A 19,889-nucleotide genomic window follows, 5' to 3' on the forward strand; every position below is an offset into this window, starting at 1 on the left:
TTTAATTTCTTTTTTTTTTTTTTCAAAAAAAAGTCACTGTTCAAATTTTATTTGGTATTTTAGTTGGTACTTAGTTGGTTGTATGGTCTTTTTACATAATATGGCAATGTACACTATATTCTGACATACATGGTACATGAAGTAAGATCCTTTGGAACAGTTACTCACGATACATGCAATAATGAATCTGTACACTGGAGCCCAGGATGTGACTGACTGGAAAAGATGGACTAGGCGTGTTGGGTGAAGGAACCACAAGTCCTAGAACACACAGGAAATACGCATCTGGTTTGAAAAGCACCTGCTGCATATGCAGTGTTGGCAGTGGTGCCTCTGAGATGAACCCATTTAGGACTATAAAGGCAGGTATCATCCAGCATTAGGGTATAGCTGTAGGATTTGCTGAACCATTCGTATTTAGAAATTTAGGAAACTGATATATTTTCTTTAGGCCATTTTGATATTATTTAAGTAACAGATCAGATAATAAGGACAATGTACACAACCTCCAACTAAAACCCTGTCGTAGTCTAGACAGTGAAGTGGTACATTAGAAAACTTTAAAACTGCAGCTCCTTTTGGATCCCCCAGAGTGTATCTGCACTCTTCTTCAAATGGGCCTCTTCCTCAGGAGTTAGAGTCACCTTCACAACATCTGAAATTCCATTCTGTCCCAAGATGCAAGGAACACTAAGGAAGACATCATCTTTTATTCCATAGAGACCCTTAATCATGGTGGAAATTGGATGCACCCGCCTAAGATTCTTCATTATACTTTCTGCCAAATCTGCCACAGACAGTCCAATGGCCCAGGAAGTGTAGCCTTTCAGTTTGATCACCTCATAGGCACTGTCAACCACCTGTTTGTGAACCTCTTTCCACTGTTCCTTACCTGCATCAGTGCCTAAGTCAGGGTGCAGATTCTTCAGAGACACGCCAGCAATGTTTACTCCACTCCATACAGGCACACTGGAGTCTCCATGCTCCCCGAGGATCCACCCGTGACAGCTTAACGGGTGAACTCCCAGCCTTTCCCCCATTAGGTAACGGAACCGGGCTGAATCCAGATTGCAACCACTTCCAATAACACGGTTTTTGGGAAAGCCACTTATCTTCCAAGCCACATAGGTCAAGATATCCACTGGATTGGAAACAACAAGCAACTTGCAGTTTGGGCTGTATTTGACAACATTAGGAATGATGAACTTAAAGATGTTCACGTTACGCTGGACCAAATTAAGACGGCTTTCTCCCTCTTGCTGACGTGCCCCAGCTGTGATAATAACCAACTTGGAGTTTGCAGTCACATTATAGTCTTTGCCAGAGACAATTTTTGGTGTTCTAAGGAAAAGGCTTCCATGCTGGAGATCCATCATCTCTCCCTTCAGTTTGTCTTCCATGACATCAACAAGAGCAAGTTCATCTGCCAAGTCCTTCATTAAGATACTGATGGCACAAGCCATGCCAACAGCACCAGCCCCAACAACTGTAATCTTATTTTGGGGGACATGTTCTTCCTTAAGAAGATTCTGTATCAGCTGGTCTTTGAGAGTTGCCATTTTGGACTTAGAACCAAAAGGAATCGGGAGTGCATGTCGGGAGGGCGAGCGTCAGCGGCGCGCGAGACTGGATCCGGACTTGGCGGCAGCGGCTCTGACACTCCTCTATTTTTAATTTCTTGAGGAATCTCCACACTTCTCTCCAAAGAGGCTGCACCAACTTGCATTCCCACCAACAGTGTAAGAGGGTTCCCCTTTCTCCACATCCTCTCCAACACATGTTGTTTCCTGTTTTGTTAATTTTGGCCATTCTAACTGGTGCAAGGTGATATCTCAATGTGGTTTTAATTTGAATCTCCCTGAGGGCTAATGATGATGAGCATTTTTTCATGTGTCTGATAGCCATTTGTATTTCTTGATTGGAGAAGTGTCTGTTCATATCTTCTGCCCATTTTTTGATGTGTTTGTCTGTTTCGTGTGGGTTGAGTTTGAGGAGTTCATTATAAATCCTGGATATCAACCTTTTGTCTGTACTGTCATTTGCAAATATCTTCTCCCATTCCGTGGGTTGCCTCTTTGTTTTTTTGACTGTTTCCTTTGCTGTGCAGAAGCTTTTGATTTTGATGAAGTCCCAGAAGTTTATTTTCGCTTTTGTTTCCTTGAGCAGATGGAATTTTGATAAAGAGATACTTCCAAGTGGGTCAAGACAGAGTTCTAGAGTAGGCTGCTGAGAACACTGGATTGGAGGTAGTTTCAGAAGACTACAAGAAGTGAGGGAAAGGAAAATAGAGAAAGGAAACCAAAAACAACCTCATCCACTTCTTAACTTTGCTTCATGTAAGCTATGATGGTGGGGAGCAGCCACTGGAATATTAGCATCTACAGAGCACTCCATAAAGACTTTCCACCTATATCTCATTCGATGCTCATAGCCACCAGTGAAGTAGGAAGGACGGGTTTTCAGAGAGGCCAAGGTCAAACCAGGTTTTAACTTTCCAAATTCAGGTTTGTTCCTCTCCCATCCCATTACTAGAGGCTCACCTACCTGACAATGGGCCCAGGGGAAGAGGTTTTTTTTGTTTTTAAATCATTTTACTGAAAAGATCAGAGGAAGCTCATTTTACCTGATGACTCAGAACAAGAAAGGACTGCCCTGCACATCTATCGGGACATCTCGGCTCTGAGAACACACAGATGTGTCATTCCCTCTGTTGCCGGGTGGGGTAGGTTATGCTGCCCCACAGTCTTGTGTCCTTCTCTGCTGAGTCACTCAGCAGAGGCTCCACTTAGGGCCTTTGTCAGTCAGACCCTTGCCAACCCAGAACACATAGTATGATCAATTTGCCATTTTAAAATTCTGAAACTGTCTCAAACGTACATGAAAATTACAAGACTCAAAAGTGAGAATATCTTACTCATTTGAGAGTAAGTTGTTGACGGGATATTCTTCTCTACTTAAAAACTTGTATTCCTAACAAACGGGCATTCTCCTAAATAACCACATGTCACAACCAAGAAAATCAGGAAATTCCATTGACACCCTTGTACCATCCTGTCCTATCCCCCTATTGAACTTTTAGCTTTTGTCCCTATGATGTCCTTCATAAGACAAGTGCCCACTTCAGAATCACACATTGCATTTCCTTGTGTGTCTTTTGTGTGCCTCCATCTTTAGTCATCTTTCCTTGATTTTTGTGACTTGAACACTTTGGAAGATGACAGATTTGTTATTTTGTAGAGTGTCCTTCGGTTTGATCTTCTCTGATGTTCTATTGTGATCAGACTCGGGTTATTCTTTGGTAGGCAACAGCACAGAAGTGATGCTGTGTTCTCATCGCATCCTATTAGGTAGCTTACAGTTTTGATTTGCCATATTGATGGTGCCAATTTGATCATTTTATTAAGGTGGTCTTACCACACTAAGGTGATATCCTCCACTGTACGCTTACTGTTTCCCCTTTATAAATTATATGTATGGGGGGGAGATTGCTTTGAAACTAAGTAAATATTTCATTTCAAATTAAACTATTTTTTTCACTTATTTATACTAATCTAGTCTTAGGGATTGCCATTTTGTTCAATAGATTAAAATGCATTACTCTCATTATTTATTTCAGTTGTTCAAGTTGTCTGTAGTTTGGCCAGTAAGAGCCTCTTCAGTCTGGATTCTGTGTCTGTTGACACAACCTCATCATTCTTTGAGCACTTTCTGACTTTATGGCCCAGCAAAATATCACAGGCTCATTTTGTGCTTTTCCTACCCCAGATATGGAATCAGATGTTTCTCTAAGGAGTTCTGGTCCCTTTTAGTGGATAATAGTTAGACACCATGATCTGGAAGCTGGATGTGCTCATTGTTCTTGGGATGTCACTGCTCTCAGGCCCTCTCAACGGAGCTAGTGAGGAGTGTGTGTGTGTGTGTGTGTGTGTGTGTGTGTAAACACAAATTTTCATCTATTTTTTGTGTATATATATTAAAATCCATATTTTCATGCCAATTATTTTTCATTCTTATCCAACACCACATGATTTATCCCAATTTTCTTCCTTCCTATATTTGTAACTCTCTTTTCCAACAATGAATAAGTAGACTTCTGTTATCCCGAATATGCTTCCTATTTGATCAGCCTACCTGTTTGTAACTAATCTTCTATTGTCACTGCCCTAATTTCTAGTGAGCTCAAATGTCCTATATTGACTGTATCCTCAGGCCGAGCCCTCTGATGTCTTAAGGTTCTAATGCTCTTCTCACCTTGCTCAGGTTACAACATTTGACTCTGGACGGTCCCTCTTCATCACACTTGGACACAGACAGCTTGTGTAAGGCTTCCCACCTATGTGGATACCCTCATCACCCTACTTAGACTCCTGACAGCCATGTCAGGTTGCGTTCCCATGCAGATACCCCCTCACTTGGGCCTCAGTGCCCTATACTACACTATCTTCTGTGTTGATGCACTCTGTAACTTTCTTGAACTCAGACATGTCATATCTTCCTCCAAGCTCCCTGAAAAGATGGCCAGTTTTTACAGTCATCTGGGTGCTCTTTTCACTTTCACTAGGCCACTTCATGCATCCCTCTATTATGGAAGTCTTACTAACTCTACTCAGGGTCTCCCACCTCTGCCAAGCATCCCCCCCCTTTTTAAGATCTTACTTACTTATTTATCAGAAAGAATGAGCACAAGCAGGGGGAGTGACAAGCAGAGTGAGAATCGGGCTCTCCATTGAGCAAGGAGCCTGACACAGGACTCAATCCCAGGACCCTGGGATCATCTGAGCTAAAGGCAGATGCTTAACTGACTAAGCTGCCAAGCATCCCATTAGGCCACCCTTATTCATGGACTACCTATTCACCCTTCTTGGGTTATGACTCCTGTGTGGATGCCACCCTTACCACATATGGGCTCTAACACTTTATAGCAAGATGTTCCTCTTATACCCCATGTTTTAGTAACTATCTGGCTACATCCTATCTAATGTCTTCATAATACATTTCTCAGGAAGGACAGGGGAAGTAAAAGAGGAAAGGAACCATTTTATTTTTGAGATTTTATTTTTACTCTTTCTTCTCTCACATTTCCTAAAACTTCAAAAAGAGAGGTTACTAAGCATAACATCTAAGTAAATTTATTATTAGGATTTTTAAATAACTGGGAAGGAGAACCAAGTTGAGGTAAAGCCTAAGATAAATTGACCTTTGAGAAATCCTTCAGACATTTCAAGTTTCTAGGATTTTGTAAGAAAGCAAGCCCAGTTTATTTAGCCAAACTGCATATGATATGTTGATGCCTGTACTCTGCCTTTCAAAATAGTTTACATTTCCAAAATAAGTTTAGGCTCTATGTTCACCAGAAAAACCTTTGTAATAAATTCTGGCTCCTGCCGTGCTTTATCCTGACTACTCAAAGCAAGAATTCTGAATCATCTGATTATAACTGACCTTTGATAATAAAATGCCCTATGTTATTTTCCAGTTGTTTTCCATGTATAAAAATAGATTGATTCACAAGTTTGGGAAAATTTTTTTGTAACCCCACCACAAGGTCTAATAGAGGGTTAAGCTCATTAAGCTGGGTTTGATGCAAAATGATACTTCAGAGAGAGAGAGAGAGAGAAGCTATGCCCAGAGTCAAGAAGGGGATTTCCCTTCATATTACTCTTTCTCTCTCTCCCCTTTACCACCCTGACCTCATCCCTACCTCCAACCTCCACCTTCACCTAGATTCGTTTGTGTTGTTATTGTCTGAACTGTAAAGGAGGCCAAAACTGTTTATTTACTGAAGATATTGCATGCTGAGTAATACCTGGAGAAATACATAGGTTTCGGACACAGTCACCAGGGAAGTAACAACTTCTACCATAGTTGATGTGCTCATCTTTGGTCGGTGACACAGGAGAACATTGGAATTTCCCTGGGCTTCTGAGAGGAATAGAAGAAGTGGTGGACAGGCTGAGAGGAAAGAATGCATTTTGTAGGGGTGTAAGTTCAAGGCTGTCTTAAGAAAGCCAGAGATGCCATGGTACCTGGGTGGCTCTGTTGGTTAAGTGTCTACCTCTTTGTTTGGCTTAGACCCTAATCGCAGGGTCAGGAGACCAAGCCCAAGTCAGGCTCTGTGCTCAGGACAGAGTCTGCTGGAGATTCTTTCCCTCTCTTTCCTCCTCTACTCCTCAACCCCCTCACCCACTCCCCACTCTCTCTCTCTCTCAAATAAATAAATAAAATTTAAAAAGAAAAGAAAAGAAAAGAAAACCGGAGATGCCAGCTTTATTTTTTCCTTTGATTTCTTTATTAATAAAGAAATTCTTATTTCATTGGCTACAAATGTTTCCAAAAGAGATTTGTCTTTTTCAGTATCACTGCCTACTTTAGCTTTATTGACATCCTTGAATCTTTGTTCAAAATACCGATGACTAGATTTTGAGGTGTAATTCTTCGTATTCCATTTCTTTTAAAATCAATAAAGGAAATGTATATTCAATTTCTTGGAATAAATGTTGCCTTCACAGAAAACATGACTTTCTTAAGAGGAGATGATGATGATGATGATGATTACTTTCACGTATTATATCCATTCTTATATATTAAATTGTACCTTGTTTTTGGTTGGTAATAATATTATTAAGATATTTAGGGAACTTCTTTTCTCTGACTATAAAAACAACTTTTGTAATTTCTAGGCTTTTTACAAGACCATTTGATTGATGAATGATTGACATACAAAAGCTGTATATATTTAATGTGTACTTTTGTGAATTTGGAGATAAGTATATACCAATGAAACCATCACCTTAGTTAATGCCATAAACATATCCCTCACTTCTAGAGGTTTCCTCCCACTTTTATTTACTATGATTATTTTTTGTGGTAAGGACACCTAACAAATTGTTAATTATACAATATAGTACTGTTACAGTTGATCTTAGCTGAAAGGCCGAGAAGCAATACAACAATATAGTATTGTTAAGTAAAGGCACTTTGCTGTGCAGTAGATCTTTAGGATTTATTTATTTTGCATAACTGAAAGTTTGTACCCTTTGACCAATATCTCCCCATTTCCCTTCCTCCTCAGCTACCATTCTACTGCTCCTATGAGTTTGACTATTTTAGATTCCTCATAAATGTGAGATCATGTAATATTTGTCCTTCTGTGTTTAACTTACTTTGTTTATCATGATGTCTCCCAGGTTTATCCATGTTGTCCCAAATGTCAGGATTTCCTTTTTTCTTTTTTTAAAGATTTTTTTTTTAATATGTTTGAGAGAGAGAGTCCAAGCGCGAGTGGAGCGGGGTTGAGTGACAGAGGAAGAGGGACAAGCAGACCCTCTGCTGAGCAGGGACCCTGATGCAGGGCCAGCTCCAAGGTTCTGGGATCATGACCCAAGCGGAAGGTAGATGCTTAACTGACTGAGCCACACAAGCACCCCGAGATTTCTTTCTTTTTTAAGCCTGAATATTATTCCATTATTCCAGGCTTATTTTTTAAGCCTGAATAATATTCCATTATTCCATTTAAGCCTGAATATTATTCCATTCCTGAATATATTCCAATATATAATTCCATATATATTATTCCATATATATATATACACTATATATATATATATATATATATATATACACTATATATATATGCCACATCACCTCTATCCATTCATTCACTGATGAGCATTTAGGTTGCTTTATGTCTTGGGTGTTGTAAATAATGATGCAGTGAAAACGGGAATGCAGATATCTCGTCAAGATTCTGATTGCACTTACTTTGTATTTCCAGAAGTGGAATGGCTTGATCGTATATTAGTTCTGTTTTTAATTTATTGAGGAACTTTCATACGGTTTCCATAACATCTACATCATTTTACATTCCCACCAACAGTGTACAAAGGTCCTTTTTGCCCCCACATCTACAACACCTGTTACCTTTTGTTTTTTAGTAATAGGCATTTTAACAGCTGTGAGGTGAGCTGTCATTATGCTTTTGATTTGTGTTTCTCTGATACTTAATGATGTTGACCACCTCACATATCTGTTGGTCATTTGCGTGTCGTCTTTGGAGAATGTTTATTCCAGTCTCTTGACCATTTTTAATCAGATCATTATTATTGCTTTTGAGTTGTAGGAGTTTTTTTTTTTAAAATACATTTTGGATATTAACCCTTAATCAGATATATGGTTTGAAAATATCTTCTCCCTTCTTTCCTTTTATTGATTATTTCCTTTGGTGTGCAGAAGCTTTTTAAAAATTTCCTGTAGTCTCCCTTGTCAATCTTGACTTTCGTCACCTGGACCAGGTTTTCTAGTTGTTTCCTGTGAAGTTGCAGTGCCTAGAGTAAACCAGGAGTAGTATAGAATATGCAACTTAGACATAATTTTGCTTTAGAGAATTCACAATTTAAACTTGTTTTTAAATAAGGTAAAATTTCTCAGCCAAATATGTGTGGGTTTTTTGTTGTTTTTTTAAAAATATTTTGTTTATTTGACAGCTAGAGAGAGAACACAAGTAAGCAGAGTGGCAGGGAGAGGGGCAGAGAGAGAAGCAGGCTCTCTGCTGAGAGCCTGATGCGGGGCTCGATCCCAGGACCCTGGAATCATGACCTGAGCTGAAGGCAGCCGCTTAACCAACTGAGCCACCCGGGCGCCCCCAAATATGTGTTTTAACAAATGTTTATTGATTGCCAATTATTTGCATGTCGGGGGTTAGGAATAGAAAAGAATGAACAGAGGGGGTGAGACAAATTCTCTGTCTCTAGAGACATAACTCAATAGGAACAATTGTATATAAAAATAGCAAAATGTAATTAGCACTAATTAAAGGAAGGAGAAATTAATTCTTCCTGAGGTGAGAAGAATTTCCCAAATAAGACTGATTTTTGGTTTTCCTTTTTTTCCAAGGTGAAATGAGACTATAAGAATTCAGGGAAGAATGCGCAATAGAGAAGGGCTGTAGCAAATGATTCTTGGTGGCAAATGTGGTAGGAAATAATTCTGGAAAGGAAGCTTGGGATTAGGTGTGAACTCTTAGGTTCTAGATTAAGGAGTTTAGACTTTATTCTCCTGGTAGCAAGGAGGGGACTTCTCAGGAAGAGAGTGGTATGAGCTGATGAGCAGTGTGGGGACTAAGTAATGGAGGGAATGGGGTTTGTATCATAAAGTAAATCATCCATTTATTTATTCCACCAATATTTGTTGAGTACTGGTGGTACAGAATCTAATAAGACTTTTTTTTTCTGTGTTTGAAGTTTCTGGCCTAGTGGAGGAGGTAGTACCATGTAATTGGTATCATGATAGTGACAGCACAGGATAGATTTAAATTAAACTGAGGGTAAGAGGTGAGAATAAAGGAAAGCTATGTGGGTAGGTGGCACTGAGTTTTCAAGGAGAGGTTCCCATTAGCTAGACCTACATCAGTTGTGTGTATGGATATGCGTGATGATGGTAGTGGGATATGTGTGGCAATTGGGTCTTCCAAGTAAGAGACTGTTGTATAAACGAATGGACATGAGATGTAGAGTCAGAGGGAATAAGCAGCAAATTATGTCACGTGGCTGAACTGAACCATGTATGATGGGTATGACAGGAAATGCGCCTAAAAAATAGGCAGAAACTAAATAATGAAAGGCCTTGGTTGGTCAATGAATTGTTTTATACTAAAAGTAGTGGGCATCTATAAAATGTAAGAAAATGGCATACTCCTATTTGGGCTTTAGAAATATCACATAGACATTTGTGAATAGAGACTAGTCAAACTACAGGTAAGAAAGCTGGTTGGGTCAGTGTTCCGATTGCCCAGGTAAGGAGTAATATGACTCTGAATTAAGGAAATAATGGGGTAAAATGGATAGATTGAAGAGATTTAAGGAACTAAAAGCTATAGAATAAAAAAGGAGGTTGGGTTATGAGGCTGAATAAGAGGGAGAATTCTAAAGGGGTGAACAGATAGAAACCTAAGGTGGTGTGCTTTGGGGCAGGAAGCGGAGAATAAAGAAAAGAGGATTTGGGGGAAAATGCTAAATTTAGGATTTGACATACTGAGTTTGGAGGTGCTTATAGGCCATAGTTCTACAACCTGAAGAATGCTGACCTTTAAGAGTGGAAAAGAAGGATCCATGAAGGAGAAAAAAGAAGAAAATAGCATGATGTTCCAGAAGTGAAGAAGGACAGAGGTCCACAAATGTGTCAATGAGCAACAGTATCAGATTTCATGAGGACAAATGAGAAAAGGACAGTAGCATGCATGGAGCTTGCTGGAGACTTTAGAGAGAAGCATGGCGGAGGCAGGAGCCAACTTTCTGTGAGTTGAGAAGGGATGAGATGTGCGCATGAAAGGAAGAGGAGGTGGCAATTTTTTTTTAAGAAACATGGATTCCTGGAACAAATTGTTGTCATTGATTTGGCATTATAGGGGGATGCTAAAATATGTATGTGCAGATATAGCTGTTGTGCCCACAACAGCTTCCCTAACCTGAAGTTTGTTCTCTCCCTAATAGCAGGATGAGGCCTGATGGCAGGAATGGGCAGAGCTGGTGGAGGGCAGTGAATGTAAAGAAATGCTTTGCTGAAGGTAGAAAAAAGAATAAGAAGTGGGTAACTGGACATTGTTCAAACAATTGGTTCATATCAGGGAGGAACAATCCTAAAGAGTGGGGCAGAGAGAGAGGGGTCCAGAAACAGGAATATTAGCAGACTAAACCAAATGGACAAAAAGATTTCAAAGCTTTTGAGATTAAATGCTAGTTCGTGGCTGAGTAACTCAAAACCAGTAGACTGTAACTTGAGAATCACAGCATCATTTTAACGTAGGAATTCTAGGAAAAGCCCCAGAGGTTGTCTGTCTTAGCCACAGACATGCAAATAATATTGAATATGTTTGGTCTTCTACACATTCACTAAAATATAAGTTTCTGGGTGCCAGGAAACCTGAAAGGGCTGGCTTTGATTTTTCAAAAATAATCATGACATTTTTGATCATTGAAGATACAGGCTTATTGGAAAAAGAATTACCAAAATGTGTAGAAAGTGAAAGTTTCCCATCATCTACCACCCCCATAACCACAGTAACCAGTATATATATATATATATATATATATATATATATACCATCAATTGTGTTTTTACAAAAATGGGATAATGCTAGTAAGAATGTCTTTTATGTCAGTAATGGAGACAGTTTTCATCTTTTATCTTTTTCCTTAACAAGCCAACAAAAACAAACCTTGTGTTTCATAGGGTGCAAATTAGTAAAATTATTTTAACAGATTTTTGTCAATGGATAAGTAGGTTATTTACAGTCTTCTGCCATTTCCGGCAGACTGTAATAATCATTCTTGTGTGTCTATGTACATGGACATTTCTATTGGTTATATGTCTAGGAGTCAAATCACATCCATTTCTAAAAATACACCTATAAAAATTATGTATATTTTGCCAAACTACCCTGAGAGAGCTGTTAGAGGAGCTAATAGTAGCAGCAGCAGAAATTCTTACTTTGGATTACATCACTGTGGATATCATCAGTGTCTGTGAACTGCAATGGGGAAGAAAATTAACATTTTCATTTTCTTTCACCTCTAACCAGAATTTAGCTTTCCTTTAATTATTATTGATGACCACCACAGTATTAGCAGTAACTATGATTTTGTTGCTAGCAGGAATCACAAATATTTTCATCGTTGCTGCCAATTTCTTGAACTATTGTTTATACTTTTCACTACTTTAAAACTTTGGTGGTTATGAGTCCTACCAATATACCTTATTTTTTAATGTGTTTAAAAAGAAGATATATTTCTCTATCACAGGTTTCTTTAAAGATGTATTTATTTGTTTTTAGAGAACACAAGAGAGTAATCAGGGTGAAGGGCAGAGGGAGAGAATCCCAAGCAGACTCCCTGCTGGACACAGAGTCCATGGAGGGACTCAGTCTTGTGACCCTAACTAAGATCATGATCTAAGCTGAAACCAAGAGTCAGACTGAACCACCCAGGTGCCCCTCTATATCACAGTTTTTAAAAAAACTTTGATAAATGTATTTCAATATTTTTGCTTCCTTTATAATATTGCATAGTTTATTTTATGTTTTTAATAGCATTATTGTGAGAAATGGTCTATAGGCTTTACCAGACTCTCAGAATCTGTGACAAAACATGGCTCAAATTCCCATAACATAGAAGCACAGTTAAAAAAAAAAAAAAGAATGATAATAGTAATAATAGGAAACGTTTATGGTGCTATGACATGCTAGACACTGTTTTAATCAGTTCCTTAAATTAACTCAGTTAATCTTCACAATAACCCAATTTGGGAAGTGATCTGGCTATTTTCATTTTCCAGGCAAAAAAGTAAAGCACAGGGAGGCTAATATGTGCAAGGTCACACTCTTAAGCCAGTTCTGAAGCCCGACCATAACCTCAGTGGTGCACTTCCAGTCTGTGTGCTCACCCACTTGGATGAGCTGGTGTCAGAGCAGTGGATCCAAATCTATGATAATTTAAAGTCCGTTACTTTGCCTGATCACCCTGACTTCCCAGCCTGACCTGAGAAATATAATTCCATATATCCACCTCCGTCTACACTCTTTGGAAATACAGAGGTAGGATACATAAAGGAGTTAACCAGGGGCACACAGATTTTCATTTCTGAATATAGTTGATAAACTCTTACCTACAGCGACCCCATTTATTAATAAAATCATCCACAAATATTTTGGGCCCGTAGCATAATGGGTACTTTCTCGGCACCGGGGAGGTAGCAGTGACCTAGCAAGATGAGGTTCCTGCCTTTCTGGACTTCACACTTTGGTTAGGAAAGTGAGAAAAAATAGGCCACAGAAACAAACAAGATTGTTTCAGAGGGAGACAGTTGCTATGAAGACAATAAAGCAGGGTAACAGAACAGAGGGTGACAACAGGCAGGGGTGGGAGCTGTGACTGAGGGCAGGTGGTTGAGATCTACTGTAGGATGGCCCTGGGCCAAGGCAGCCGTGATTCGGAGGACCCAAGCCGCGTGGAGACTCAAGGGATAGAGAGCACGTGGTGGGAAAGCGGCTGGCTGTGCGGAGAAAATTGTTGAGACAGGACGGAGTCACGGGGTTGAAGGAACGGGGGGTGAGAATGGCCCACCTTCAGTCCATTTGGAGTTTATTTTTGTGTTTGGTGTAAGGACGTGGTCCAGTTTCATTCTTTTGCATGTTTCTGTCCAGTTTTCCCAACACCATTTATTGAAGAGACTTTTCCCCTTGGATATTCTTGCCTCCTTTGTCATATATTATTGGCCATATAAGTGTGGCTTTATTTCTGGGCTTCCTATTCTATTGATCTGTGTGTCCATTTTTGTGACAGATGGTACCTGCACTTGTGCTGAGCTCAACGTAATGTATAAACTTGTCCAATCATGATGTCGTACGCCTGAAACTAATGTAGCACTGTGTGTAAACTGTACTCCCCCCCCCAAAAAAAAATTTAAAAAATGAAGCCAATATTGGCATTAGAACTAAACCAAGGGCCTATTACTTTGGCATAAAGAATTCCTTGTGCTGGGCAGGGGGCCTGGGTGGTTCAGTCGGTTAAGCATCTGTCTTTGCTCAGGTCATGATCCCAGGGTCCTGGGATCGAGTCCTGTGTCAGGCTCCCTGCTAAGTGAGAAGCCTACTTCTCCCTCTCCCTCTGCTGCTTCCCCTGCTTGTTCTCTCTCTCTGTCTTATAAGTAAAGTCTTAAAAAAAAAAAATGAATTCCCTGTGCCCCCATGCCACATTGTTAAAATTGAAAATATACAATACAAAAGATAGTTGAGTAAGAGGTTCTTTTTTTGTTAATTTAAATAATCTAAAATCTTTTATGGTCAAAAGAAAAGGGCGGGGGAGAGAAAAGAAAGGAGAGGAGAGGAGGGAAAGAAGGGAAGGAGGGAAGAAGAGAACAGAGAATGGGCCACCTCCTGGGGAAGATGTCTTTCCAGGGACAGAATTTGCTTTGAACCTTCCTCCCTCGCTGTCACTCAGCAGGAATGTCTCACCACCAGGGCCAGCACTTAAGAATTCCTGGCATTCAGAGTGTTCTTAGTGAGAGTCAAGCCATACCCCTCTCCGTCAGCTCCCTGCCTTAACCACAGATGCCTTCCCACCAGACTGTGGATGCCTGTAAAGGTTTTCAGGTTGCTCTGCACGCGCCACTCCACCCCCAGGGGACTGAGGTAGAAAATACCGGGAAGGAAATTGATTCTGCCAGTTCCAGAACACTGACAACGCACTGTCACCCTAAAGAGGCAGACTCATCTCCAGAAAAGTGAGTCTGTCCACAGTTTCGAGTTTCAGTTCTGTTATATTGTCTCACCACTGACCAATTTTGAGCTGTCAGAGTAGAGTACTTCTACTGTAAATCTAAGAAAATCAAAGTAAAAAGTACAGGAGGGAGAAAAGATTCCAATGCAGCACTGGGGAGCTAAATAAAACCAGGCTGGCAGGAACATGGGCTTAAACTCCCAAAAAGCATGAACTTACTTACTTTCTTTTTTTTTTTTTTTTTTAAAGATTTTATTTATTCATTGATTTGACAGACAGAGATCACAAGCAGGCAGAGAGGCAGGCAGAGAGAGAGGAAGGGAAGAAGGCTCCTGGCTGAGCAGAGAGCCCGATGCGGGCCCCCGAGATCATGACCCGAGCCGAAGGCAGAGGCCCCAACCCACTGAGCCACCCAGGCGCCCCAAGCATGAGCTTACTTTCAACGTGGCGGAACATCTGCAGATGCTGAGAGAAGCGCCCCAAAGCAGTTTCTCCCAGGAACACATTTTCCTGGATGGGTTCGTTTCCTGGGAGGTCCCTGAAGGAGTGGAGACACAGACCGTGCTTCTTAAAGGCCTCAAGACAGTTCTCAAAAGGGAAGGGAGTTCTACCCTGCGGAGTCTTAAACTAATGTGAACCGGGTTAGCAGAACACTTTCTGCCTTTCTAACACTGACAGAGTCAGTTTGGCTTTAAGAAATTGTGTGCAGGGCGCCTGGGTGGCTCAGTGGGTTAAGCCGCTGCCTTCGGCTCAGGTCATGATCTCAGGGTCCTGGGATCGAGCCCCGCATCGGGCTCTCTGCTCAGCGGGGAGCCTGCTTCCCTCTCTCTCTCTCTGCCTGCCTCTCTGCCTGCTTGTGATCTCTGTCTGTCAAATGAATAAATAAAAATCTAAAAAAGAAAGAAAGAAAGAAAGAAATTGTGTGCAGGGCGCCTGGGTGGCTCAGTGGGTTAAGCAGCTGCCTTCGGCTCAGGTCATGATCTCAGGGTCCTGGGATCGAGTCCCGCATCGGGCTCTCTGCTCAGCGGGGAGCCTGCTTCCTCTCTCTGCCAGCCTCTCCGTCTACTTGTGATTTCTCTCTGTCAAATGAATAAATAAAATCTTTAAAAAAAAAAAAAAAGAAATTGTGTGCAGCCCCAGCCAGTTTTATGGCTGGCACTGTGACCTTTTGGCGAATAACCTTCCCAGCTGTGTCCTCCAGCTTCCGAATCCTATAGGACAACTTAAAGTCTGGGAAGGACTGAATGAAGTACCCCTTTCCTCCGCCTGCCCGTCAGAATGCCTCTTGACGGATGCCTAAAATCCTCTGGAGGGTGAGGTTGGAGTGGTAGACAGATCTATTTATACTTAGAAGTGAAGCTTAATATAAAAAATTGCTGGGGGGCGCCTGGGTGGCTCAGTGGGTTAAAGCCTCTGCCTTCGGCTCAGGTCATGATCTCAGGGTCCTGGGATCGAGCCCCGCATCGGGCTCTCTGCTCCTCGGGGAGCCTGCTTCCCTCTCTCTCTGCCTGCCTCTCTGCCTACTTGTGATCTCTGTCTGTCAAATAAATAAATAAAATCTTAAAAAAAAATTGCTGGAGGGAGAACACCAAGCTGCATGATGTCAGTGAAATATATATATATATATTTTTTCTTTTTTTTTTTAAATGAGGAGGAAGCTTGGAGGGAGAAGAGGGAAGAGAGGATAAAATGACTCAAATAGTTAAATAGGCCCTACTAAGCAGGAAGAGAAGCAGCCACTGGAAGGGACAAAGAATTCCAAAGAAACATTCAGAATACATAATCCACCCATTTCAAGACTTTACCTGTTTTTAAAGTTCCTTCTATCTAGACAGAAAGATCCTACTTACTCCCCTTCCCATTCATATTTGTGTGGTCAAATCCCCCCTCAATGATGTAAACCAGTCTTGATCTACTTATAAAAGTTTTAAAATACAGGGGCGCCTGGGTGGCTCAGTGGGTTAAGCCCCTGCCTTTGGCTCAGGTCATGATCCCGGGGTCCTGGGATTGAGCCCCGCATTGGGCTCTCTGCTCAGCGGGGAGCCTGCTTCCTCCTCTCTCTCTGCCTGCCTCTCTGCCTGCTTGTCATCTCTCTCTGTCAAATAAATAAATAAAATCTTAAAAAAGTTTTAAAATATATATATGATTAAGTCTAAGACCACTGGGTCAGTGATACTGAGCTTGAGGCTCACTCCTAAGAACACCTAATTAATGCTCGTTTATTGATGAAGACCAAGGAAAAGATTTAAGTATAGGTGTTTGAGACTATTAGAAACTCTTTCAGTGTTTTGAATTAAATACTTGTTAGCAGCCATACTCTGCCTATACCCAAGTGATATTTTGATTGTATTTTGCACCACATTAATTTATTTTGGTAATAAATATATATGTATTACTTCATTGATAAAAAATATTCACACTTTCTGAGCTTCAAATGAAATTAATAAGCATATAGCTAAGTATAGCCCAGATGCTAGAGATTCTTTAGATAATCGATCAGGGACATTTCTTTTTATTTAAGACTTTATTTGAGAGAGAGAGGAAGCAGGAGAGGTGGAAGGTCAAAGGGAGAAGCAGACCCCCTGCTGAGCAGGAAGCCCAATAGGGGACCTTGATCCTGGGACTCCAGGATCATGACCTGAGCTGAAGGAAGTCACTCAACCAACTGAGCCACCCAGGGACCCAGATCAGGTGTATTTGTTTCAGCGTATGTGTTCTCAGCATGGTGCCTTGTCTGGAGGCCTGGTTAGATTCCCCAGTATCTCATCTTCTCCCTTATTGGCTGTGCTAGTCCAGAACTCCTTGGTTCTGTCCTCTTGGTTCTCTAAAGTTAATAAGGCAGTCTCTCATTCTCTCCTGTCTTCTATTTGCGTTGGCAAAAACTACTCACCATCCTAATTTCCTTCCCATTTTCCAACTGTATTTCAGGAAATAGAAATTTAGCAAGATGAGTGGCAATGCATACCTTTCAACTGAGCTAGAAAGAGCTGCTTTCCTGAGAAAAGCCATCAGATATGAATTTTCCAGTCTGCACTAAAATCCAGAACAAAAATTGTTACCTGGCAGGAAAACATTTTTGACGGTGCAGGTGGGTCTCTCATCCAGTACGGAACCCACAAACCATTTTAACCTGACCAAAGTGCCAACACTTTTTGAAGGAGTCCATCAAAAACAGAAGAGTTTTAGTGGTCACTGACGAAACTCTAAATACGTAAAACCAGAGAAGGAAGGTTTAAAAATACACCAGTACTTCATGAAGGGAGGGAAGAGAATATTCAAACATGCAAGGAAGCACCAGTTTTAAAAGTAAGGGATGATTAGAAGAGGAACAAGGCAATACAAAAAGTAGTGATTGGCAAGTCTGTGTTGAAATAATGAAGTTTAGAACAGCAAATCTAAGATGGTCTAGCATCATACATGACAAGAAGACAGATGCTGAGTGAGTTTCACCTGTTTTGTTTTGTTTGTTTTGTTTTTTTTGAAGGCACTGAGGGAAATGGAAAAATTAGTTAGGATGCTTGCTAACTAAGAGCCATAGAATGAAAAGCTGGAAAAGACTTTGAAGATATTTATCCCAATCTTCTGACTTTATTGATGAGGACATGGAGATCTCAGGTGTTTCGGTAACTTACAAAGTTACACCGGAGCTTTATGACAGATCCCAAATAAGAATCTGGTCCACTAACTCCAGCCCAGGTTCCTTACTGAATTGATCACTGTGTTTCTGCTTGTCCTTTCCCTTCATCATCTGGCACAAATTTCCCACTGAGCACTTCTTTAACAGCATTCCATTTTTGGTATAAAATGTTTTCATTTTAATTCATCAAGGGACTTTCTAATTTCCCCTTTTATTTCCTTCTTGGACTCCTTCATACAGGAGGCTTAATTTAAAAGATAAATGCGAATTTCCTAAATTTTCCTTGTTTTTGACTTCTAGTTTAATTTAACTTTGAGAATATTCTTTGTACAATTTCAGTTGTTTTAAATGTACTGAGACTTGTTTTTTTTTTTTTTTTTAACCTATACTAGAGAATGTTCCATGTGCACTGGAGATGAATGTATTTTACACTGTCTTTGGGTTGAGTGCTGTGCAGATATCTGTTACATCTATTTGTTTTATACTCTCGTCCAAGTCTTTTATTTCCTTGTTGATCTTCTACCTAGTTGTGTTATCTATTACTTAAACTGAGTATCGAAGTATTCCAACTATTATTGTTAAATAATTTCTTTCTCCCATATATTCTTCCGGATTTGGCTTCATGCATTTTGGGGCTCAATCGTTAGGAGAATATATGTTTACAGTTACTGTATATATTCCTCATGGAACCACCTTATCATCAGTATGCAATTTCTCTGTTATCTCTAGTAATATTTTTTGTTTGTTTTAAAATATATTTTTGTCTGATATTCGTAAAATCACTCCAGTTCTTTTTTTTTAAATTTTTTTATTTATTTTTTATTTATTTTCAGCATAACAGTATTCATTGTTTTTGCACCACACCCAGTGCTCCATGCAATCCGTGCCCTCTCTAATACCCACCACCTGGTTCCCCCAACCTCCCACCCCATCCCCCGCCCCTTCAAAACCCTCAGATTGTTTTTCAGAGTCCATAGTCTCTCATGGTTCACTCCAGTTCTCTTTTGAAATTTATTTTTCTATCCTTTGCTTTCAACCTATTTGTCTTTGAATCTAAATTGTATCTCCTATAACGTTTTTTTTTAAAGATTTTATTTATTTATTTGACAGAGAGAAATCACAAGTAGATGGAGAGGCAGGCAGAGAGAGAGAGAGAAGCAGGCTCCCTGCTGAGCAGAGAGCCCAATGCGGGACTCGATCCCAGGACCCTGAGATCATGACCTGAGCTGAAGGCAGTGGCCCAACCCACTGATCCACCCAGGCGCCCCTCCTATAACTTTTTTGATTGATTAGATCTGCAATGCCTGCTAAACAGAAAGTCTTGGTCAGAATGAAGAGAATGAGATGAGTTTGTGTGAGAGGCGACAAGTTTAACTAATGTCTCATTTTCTTATAAACCCAGGGCTTCAAAGACATTGACAGAGCAATGTACTGATTACCATGGACAATCATAGTCACATTATTAATAAATTGTAAATTTCTTGAAGATGAAGTACCTCATTCATCTCTAAATACCCTAATCCTTAGCACAAACGTAGTTTGTCTACTCAAATCCTTTCTTCCCTTCTCCTTTGCCCTGAGACACCTAATTGTGTTTAGATATTAGAATCCCATCTGCTTTCAAAGACATTGATCCTCTCTCCAGCCCTGAAAGAGAGGGGTAAATTTTTACTAATCTCCACAAGCCAGTAGTGATACTCTCAATCTCTTTGTCAATGATAAATTAGGAATGAGCGTATGACACAATTCTGGTTTATGAAAATTTATTTTTTTCTAATGCAGTCTGATAAACCATGCCTTTTGATTGGATGGTTTAACCCATTTACATCTAATGTTGTTATTGACATTATAAATAATACATCTTCCATTTTCCTTTTTAAATTTTTAAAAAATTTCTTCCTCTTTGTTTCTCCTTTATTATCTCTTTTGTATTAAGGGAATATTTTCCTGTGAAACATTTTAAATCTTATTTAAAAATTACT

The 19,889-nt window shown here is 40.1% G+C and overlaps 1 protein-coding gene and 1 long non-coding RNA gene across 3 annotated transcripts in view; one reads left to right on the plus strand and one right to left on the minus strand.

Annotated features, from left to right (window-relative positions):
• Positions 1-19,889, plus strand: part of LOC122918503 — a 487,166-nt gene that overhangs the window by 104,555 nt on the left and 362,722 nt on the right. The gene's annotated exons all lie outside the window — the stretch shown is intronic.
• LOC122918498 (L-lactate dehydrogenase A chain-like) lies at positions 442-1,648 on the minus strand. 2 transcript variants are annotated; one of them, XM_044266992.1, is made up of 2 exons: positions 873-1,648; positions 442-603 (listed from the first exon to the last, which is right to left on the minus strand). In XM_044266992.1, exons 1-2 carry the CDS (start codon positions 1,557-1,559, stop codon positions 448-450), a joined length of 843 nt encoding a protein of 280 aa, XP_044122927.1. In that variant the 5' UTR covers positions 1,560-1,648; the 3' UTR covers positions 442-447. The 2 variants fall into 2 exon arrangements, with proteins under 2 accessions (XP_044122927.1, XP_044122926.1); XM_044266991.1 differs by having other exon boundaries at positions 442-1,648.

This window comes from Neovison vison, chromosome 10 (genome assembly GCF_020171115.1).
Source record: "Neovison vison isolate M4711 chromosome 10, ASM_NN_V1, whole genome shotgun sequence".
NCBI classification, from domain to species: domain Eukaryota; kingdom Metazoa; phylum Chordata; class Mammalia; order Carnivora; family Mustelidae; genus Neogale; species Neogale vison.

Excerpts from the sequence above, each read along its gene's own strand:
- LOC122918498 (XM_044266991.1), bottom strand. The coding sequence starts at position 1,559 with ATGGCAACTCTCAAAGACCAGCTGATACAGAATCTTCTTAAGGAAGAA.